This window comes from Silurus aristotelis (assembly GCF_946808225.1).
Source record: "Silurus aristotelis genome assembly, chromosome: 2".
Lineage (NCBI taxonomy): Eukaryota > Metazoa > Chordata > Actinopteri > Siluriformes > Siluridae > Silurus > Silurus aristotelis.
The window spans coordinates 1921181-1929495 of NC_139575.1; the positions used below are offsets into that span (position 1 = coordinate 1921181).

At 36.0% G+C, this 8315-nt stretch overlaps 1 protein-coding gene across 1 annotated transcript; it reads left to right on the top strand.

Moving 5' to 3' along the window:
* The first annotated feature begins 376 nt into the window (after nt 1-376).
* On the top strand, nt 377-2779 carry LOC310738976 (serine protease 27-like). Its single transcript, XM_083564486.1, has 7 exons — nt 377-467; nt 913-933; nt 1022-1190; nt 1295-1563; nt 1879-2024; nt 2120-2295; nt 2384-2779. Coding segments are annotated over exons 1-7 (831 nt in total). The 5' UTR covers nt 377-418; the 3' UTR covers nt 2385-2779.
* The last annotated feature ends 5536 nt before the right edge of the window (nt 2780-8315 follow it).

Below are 8315 nucleotides of genomic sequence, written 5' to 3' on the forward strand. Positions count from 1 at the left end.
CTCCCCCTGCTCAGACTCTGATATTGCATTATTAAACTTATCCCAAGTGCCAATTCACATTCTCAAATTTCCCCTTTCATTCGCTCAGACATCCACATCGCAAGTGCCAGTCAGAATATAATTTCTGGTAAAAATCTGCGTGACTACACCAATTATATTGTACTAAATGAAGAAACAGTTCCAGCAACTTTACCTGCTGGGTTTTTTCTTCACCTGGAATGTAAATTGTTGAGTATGAGTAAGTAATTGGGTCAGCTGTACAAATGTACTAAAGTATCTAAGGACATTCCAGTGATGTAACAGGTTTGACAAAAACATCATTAGTCACGGCAATGCTGAGGAGATATAAAAGAGTGCTGAGGGAGAACATAGACATCTGCTGACTGACTGCGACAGAGACAGAAGGCTGACTGCAAATATGCTGCGATTTCAGTGTGTGCTTCTGGCCATGGTCCTGTATGTTAAAGGTAAAGCAAAGATCAGTATTGGCAGATAATTTTATTATTATTATTGTTATTATTATTACTATTTCTATATGAAGGTATATTGAACATAAAACTGTTACATAAAAAATCAGAGTGCAGGAGATATTATAAGTAGAGTTTATAAGAGTTTATAAGAAAATCCAACAACTTTATTCTGGCCAGAGAGAAGAAACATAAGCCAGGTCGTTCATTTTTGTTTGTAGGTAAGCAAGTAACGTAGGTAAGTAAAGTTAAGTAAAGTAAGTAAATAACCCCCCCAGGTGATATATGCTAATTATGTAGGTGTAAAGTACTGAAGTCTGTGTTTACGTCTGACATATAAATATGCATGTCTGCCCTTAGGTCATAAATGTGTGCAAAATTGCAGAATATAGATTCCATAACAAAAAACATGCATTTGTGACATGCATTCTTTCTCTCATTCCAGGTTCTCTTTCCCAGCTGGATGGTGGGTATTTCTCTTAATTAATTTTTATTCTTCTCTGTTCTGCTGAATGATGCCATTCGGATTGTAACTGATGTTTCTCTTTCTACAGTATGCGGCCGTGCCCCTTTTAACACCCGTATTGTGGGTGGGCAGAATTCCTCAGAAGGAGGGTGGCCATGGCAGGTTAGTCTCCAGAGCCCTGATTATAACGGACATTTCTGTGGAGGAACCCTGATCAACAAAGACTTTGTTCTGACAGCAGCCCACTGTTTCTCCAGGTTTGTTTCATTCAATTCCATTTTATTTGTATTTATACATTTATAATACTTTAATTAGTTGTGAATGTAAGTGAAGAAATGAATAAATGTTTTTAATTCTACAGCACCATCTCTTCTGCTGTGACGGTGTATTTGGGGAAACAGACTCTAACCGGTTCTAATCCCAATCAAATTACGAGAGGTGTAACTCAGGTGATCGTTCACCCCAGCTACAACAGCGCCACCCAAAACAATGACATCGCCCTTCTACGCCTGAATTCTTCAGTCAACTTCACGGACTACATCAGACCAGTGTGTCTGGCAGGGGAAGGCAGCAGTTTTCCAGATACAACCAGCTGCTGGATCACCGGCTGGGGAAGCATTGCCTCTGGAGGTAAAATACATAGACATGAACACACACAACACCACAGGATACATTTAAATTGTACATATTTGTCAAATATCATTTGTTGACAATTGAATTCCCACCTTGGGTACCAAAAAGGGTAGAAATGGCCCTCCTAAGAATGTGTGTATGGATTCTCAAAATGCCCGGGTAGGCAATAAGCTTTAAGGCATTTCTCTATGGGCTGAGTGGTGAATCATATATTTACTCTAGAGGGTGTATAAGTAGCTTTTGGCAACCAAACCAGGGTATAATTTTATAACTTTTTAAAATATATTTGTTTGTCTTTATGTTTGTTTATAGTGCAACTGCCAGCTCCTGGTGTTCTTCAGGAGGCGATGGTGCCTACTGTCAATACACAGATTTGTGATTTTCTCCTGGGATTTGGCTCCATTACCCCAAACATGATGTGTGCTGGTTACTACCAAGGAGGCAAAGATACCTGCCAGGTAAACACACAATAGGAAGACATTTGTAAATAAATACAACTTGTATCAACCTTCAACAATCAAAAAATGACAAAAGTTTATTTCTCTTTTGAAAGGGGGATTCTGGAGGTCCGCTGGTCACTAAGCAGGGTGCTGTCTGGGTTCAGGCTGGTATCACTAGCTGGGGTAGAGGCTGTGCTCTGTCCTATTCACCTGGTGTGTATACTCAGGTGTCTCAGTACCAGTCCTGGTTATCGAGTGTCATCGGCCAAAACCTGCCAGGATTTATCTAGTAAGACATTATTTGGTAAAGAAATATTCTGTTAATTAAAGTCAATTCATTAAATCTTGGTCATCATATGTTTTTTGTATATTGCCAGGTACTAACCATGTGGAAGGACCAGTGGATCATGAAGAAGATTTAATTTTTAAATATCAACTACATTACAAAAGATTTGTCTGTTTATATATCTAACTATACAGATTTATATTTAAATATTTTTTACTCAGATTAATTAATATAAAAAATAAGCATCTTTGTTGTAATAAAAATGACAAAATAGTACCTCATAAATGGGATTACATATTTTTAATATAATCCCTTTAATAAACTACTTCCATCATTTAAATAAGTAAATATACCTGTAACCTGTACATGTGTATATACGTTTTCTATTCTACGTTAATGTAACAGATACTCTGAAAATGCATTTCACTGCACGTCGTACTGTGTATGGTTGTGTATGTGGCTAATAAATGTGAATTATAATTTGAAACCTCTTTTTGTATTTTTTCATTTTGTAGGGATTTTATATAATATATATAAACATAATATGCTATATATAGAAATTTGTATCACACTTCCACAGTCTGACGCTACCACAGATCATGATCTCTTAAATTGTGTCCTGGTGTCATTTAATGAAGCGGGAAGCAAATGTGAGCGTGAAAATGTATTATTAAAGTGCAAACCAAAAAAAAAGACATAAAATAAAAAACAACAAAAACAACTCACAATATTAAATACATGAACCGAAACTATGCACCAGTGACAAACCTTCATTTCAACTCCAAGATCCTACCACATCATTCATGTCATACACCGAACAGGCCTAGCATCATGACATTCTAACATTCTGAGCCGTAAAGTGAAGAAGACTGAAGATCTCTTCATCATTGCCCCTGTAAGTGGGTGGATATACTGTATTTAATAGGCAGCAAGTGAAAATGTTTTCCTCAAAGTTGATAAAAGTGATAAATGTCAGAGCGTAAGGATTTGAGTGAGTTTCACAAATTGTGACGTCTAGACGTCTGGGTCTGAGCATCTCCAACACTGCAGCTCTTGTGGATGTTCCTGGTCTGCAGTGGTCAGTATCTATCAAAAGTGCTCCAAGATAGGAACAGTGGTGAACCGGCGACAGGGTCACGTACAGCCGAAGAACACTGATGCACGTGGGGAGCGAAGGCTGGTCCTTGTGGTCCGATCCAACAGACGAGCTCCTGTAGCTCAAACTGGTGAAGAAGTTCATGCTGTTGATGTGCGTGGGTCACGACTGTTTTAGAAGCAAAATGGGGACCAACACAATATTTGGCAGGTGGTCATTCAAAGATCGCCAGTGTGTGTGTTGTGTATTGTAATCGTGATTACACTTATTATGATTAACATTACGAAGGCTCATAATCATCTTACATGCCACCATTATCACACTGACCTACATATTTATTCTCGCAAACATCTTTCCCTAATTACTCATACTGTAAATAATGCCATGAGTTTTACAATCATAATTATTTCCTCCTCATTTATTTCTAAATAATCAGTTCATAGGTGGCCTAGTTATTAAAAGCAGATTCGTTTTCTGAAGTGCTTTCTCTCAATGTTCTGTGGCTCAACATGTTCTCAGACGTGTCAGCAGATTACAGAGCATAAACACCAATAAGAAATGTAGGTTTGTAGTTGAAAATGCACTCAATATAATAAAATGTTGCTATTTCTGAACTGACATGAAATTGTGGGTTTTTTTATACTTTACTGACGTATTTATGTTATAAGGAAAGACAAGTCAAGTAAGATTTTATTGTCATTCCAGCCGTATACATTGCAGGATTTCATTAAAATTAATTCTTTATTTGTAGAGCGGTTTTAACAATGTGCAGTCTCTCAAAGCAGCTTTATAGAGATAAGGTCATATACATTCTTTTATGTTTGTTCCTTTATAATTGTAAGTTTGTCCCTAATAAGTGAGCCAGTGGCGAAAAACTCCCTGAGACTTCACGAGGAAGAAACCTTGAGAAGAATTAGACTCAAAAGGGAATTTCATCCTCATTACCAAATGTCCATTCATTACAATTCCATCATTATTGAGGTGCACAGTGAAAGGTCATTAAAAGCAACCCGCGATCCTGAGCCACTGTAGTAGACAGTTGACATCAACTACAGGAGCAGGGTCCTACATCAAACATCATAAATCAACACAGGAGCACGCAATTATACAAAACCCAACAATAATATGGATTTGTACAGTAGTTGTAGTAGCACTAACTTTCCTCTGCACCATAGAAATGAAGTCAAGAAATGTCACAAATGAGCTCTAGATAAGACACACCTGTGATATAAATATTTATATATTTAGGGTGTGAAGGTAAAAGGTACACAAAAGTCGACACATTCCTCTGCTTTTAGGTCAAGTTTGTTTTTTTGAAACGTAAAACATAAAATTGCTTTGATTAACACAGTTGTTATTATTATTATTATTATTATTATTATTATTATTATTATTATTATTATTATTATTAACACAAACAAATGAAAACAATTTTAAATAAAATGCCTGCTTGGTTAAATAATTAATAAAATAATATTTTATAAGAATTAAATATATAACTATAAAATCAAATAAATCAAATTGATGCAATACACTTTTTTATTATATTGATTAAGTTGTGTAATTAATTAAATAAAATTTTATATTTGGGTAATATTCTGTTTTATATATATATATATATATATATATATATATATATATATATATATATATATATATATATATATATATATATGTGCGTGTGTGTGTGTGTGTGTGTGTGTGTGTGTGTGTGTGTTTTACATTTAATATTTATATTTCTAACAATATGATCTACTTAACTGTTCTGCTTATTTCATCGATTTTAACAAATGTCTTCCTTCCTTCCATCCTTCATTCATTCACTCACTCCCTCAATATGCGGAATTGTCAGGTTTTTCTTCTTTTAAAAGAAATTATTGGAGCTGGACATGAAACACTGCAGAATCCATAGCGCTAGCATTAGAGACAACTAGGAAGTGGTGATTTCACGCATACACAGAACTAATGGTGTTTCCGGTACGGAGCGAGTGGCCACAGTGACACTGCGCTAACTCTAGATTCTTTTTCACACAGTTCCCTAATCATTCATGCAGAAAGACCCTACAGGCTCTTCAATATGTTCCACTCTCTAATAATGATTAGACTTATAAAAACTTTCTTTCGGCTTCTCCCACTAGGGGTCGTTTGATTTGGCACATGTTTTCACGCTGGATGCCCGTCCTAACACAACCCTCCCCATTTATCCGGGCTTGGGACCAGCACTAAGAGTGGCTGGGGTTGGTTCCCTGACCGGGGATTGAACTCGGGCCACAGCGGTGAGAGCGCCGCATCTTAAACACTAGACCACCAGGGGTAATAATGATTAGACATATAATGACGTTTAAACATTATCAAATAGAATTACGCAATTTGTTGATTAAAATGTTTTTAACACACATTGTCTGACCCATATTTATGACATCATGGCATTTCATTACCTAAACAACTGTAAACAGGTCATAGTGAGTCCTGTACTTATGTAAGGACTTCTCGAAAGTGTGTGTTGTTGTTTATGATGTAGCATTTTTGCTGGCTTCCAGTAATAATACATTAAAAACATAGGAATGTCCTGTCACTGGTTGAATGTCATTCCTATAATGGTAGTAGCGTATCAGGCAATTATCTCATTTGGCTTGTGGCTTGACTGCTGTAACACACCTGTGTTGAATAATGATGTAATTTAAATCTGTGTCACGGTGGAACAAACAGCATGCTGATCTACATTTCTCATCTGTAATAACATGCACCTGTGTCTCATTTTCTCCAGGAGTTTCACCATTATATCAGTTTCAGTGTCTTATTGTTGAGAGTTGGTGTTGAAATCTATAATTATGTCATATGTTGTGATGTTTTCCAGAAGCTCCAGCTGACTGTTGAAGGCTGTAGTATAGATATTATCTATAATCACACACTCTGGTGCTCATGATCTCTCACACTCTGGTGTTTGTAATGTTTTACTGATGTATATTCACAGTCTTGGTGATAATTGTGTTCTTTTTGAGTCTGGTTCCTCTTTGGTTCCTAGAACTTAATTTGGCCTGTCAAAATGAACACGTTATTAACACGTTAACGCAAATTCGTTTGAACGACATTAATTGTATTAACGCACAATTAAATACAAATAAATATAAAAGTGGCGAAATTAAAACCTTCAGCGCGACACGCATTTAATCAGGACGTCCTCTTTTTACTCAGATAAAAAAATTCAAAATAAACTCCACCAAAAACTTATTTTTAATCACTAAACTTTTGTTTTACTGACGCACCGAGTCTCAAATCAGAACCGAAGTCTGCCATGATGCACACATCCGGCAATTAAAACCGTCCGTGTGGAAACATAGTTTCATTTGGTGTCCTGATGATTTGTTTCGTTTAAAACACCAGAATTACTTTAAAAGATTTACATGTATATTTAGTCTTCATGCTCTATGTTGAGTTTGTCTTCACTTATAATAAACATACATTTGCATGAAGCATCAATATTTCTCCATGTTGATTAAAATATTAAACACTTAAAAAGTATTACATTAAAGTATATTTAAAACCAATAAAAATGCGTGATTAAATTGCGATTAATCCCGAGTTACCTCATGACTGTCATATGAGTAGTCTTGATTAAATATCTTCATCGATTGACAGCCCTAAACTTAACGGGTGGATAATTACACATTTACATCAGATTTAAGTTTAATATAACTTTAATGTGATAATTATAATAAAAAAAAAATGTTATTCAATGTTTTATCTTTGATGTTTTTACCCGTGTTTTTTGTTTTTTTACAAAATATATTTTGCAGTACCGCAGCGGACCCCCGGTTGAAGACCCGTGTCCTACGTGAAAGACTCACCTGACAAAACTTAAAGTGGGTGAGCGATTGAAATAAATTAATAAACGTGTTCAGCAGGAAATCCGAAACTGGTCAGCATTAAAAGTTGATGGATGAATCTAAAAACAAGGCAGTCCAAAAGCATAACACATACAAAGCATTAAGAAATGTAAGGATGGTGTGAAACTTCACCAATGTGATTGAAAATCTGTGCCCATTTGTAAACCTTATCCCACTACAAACACGAACGTGTGAAATGTGCTCACGCCAGGTACGCTACATAATTATAATAATTGCATAATGAGGTGAAAATATGTTAATTTCTCGTTACATAGATCAGACTGGAGATTCTTAACTATGGTCTAATCCTGTTGTAATGCATGACCTTATCATCTGACCTCAGCCATCACTCTAACGCTTTAATACAGTTTTAAAGGCTGAAGTTAACATACTGTAGCTAGGGCAAATATCTACCAGCTTGTGGTAGCCAGTACAGTCCTCTTTGCAGCAGTACACTCAGAACTATAGAAGTAAAAGAAGCTCAACAAAGAGAAAAAGAGATTGGATGGGTCTTAAACTGCTCAATTTGAGGTGGTGGTGAAAAACACGCAGGAAACTCACAGCTGTGCTGAACAATAAACCACATCCCTGAATGACCTACTGATGATACAGCAGAGCTTCTTTAGAAGATTCACTCAGATTGGCTCTATTTTGGGGGCACGATGCTGCCCTGATCCAGGTTTAGCATTAGCACATTAAACAATACCTATACATGAGTAGTGTAACTCATACATTCATTATTCATACACGTTAAATCTGTTTTTATATGAGAAATGTTTACACCTCAAGCGGGAGAAAATGAATGAAAATGAAAATGAATGAATGTTTACACCTCAATGCATTACAGCATTACACACTTAAACTGTATTCATATACAATATAAGTTCCTCGCTCGAGGGCCCAGAAGGTTCAGCTTGCTATAGTGATGGCAAGATCGGATAATTTTAGTGACTCGGTTCTTTGAATCTCGTTTATCAAAAATGAACCTTTTTCTGTTCATTTAGTTCATTCGATCAGAAATTAAATAAAATGGTACATTC

Excerpts from the sequence above, each read along its gene's own strand:
- LOC310738976 (XM_083564486.1), top strand. The coding sequence starts at position 419 with ATGCTGCGATTTCAGTGTGTGCTTCTGGCCATGGTCCTGTATGTTAAA. Across the intron at positions 1,191-1,294 it reads GCAGCCCACTGTTTCTCCAG|CACCATCTCTTCTGCTGTGA; the intron begins GTTTGTTTCATT and ends TTAATTCTACAG. Across the intron at positions 1,564-1,878 it reads GGGAAGCATTGCCTCTGGAG|TGCAACTGCCAGCTCCTGGT; the intron begins GTAAAATACATA and ends GTTTGTTTATAG.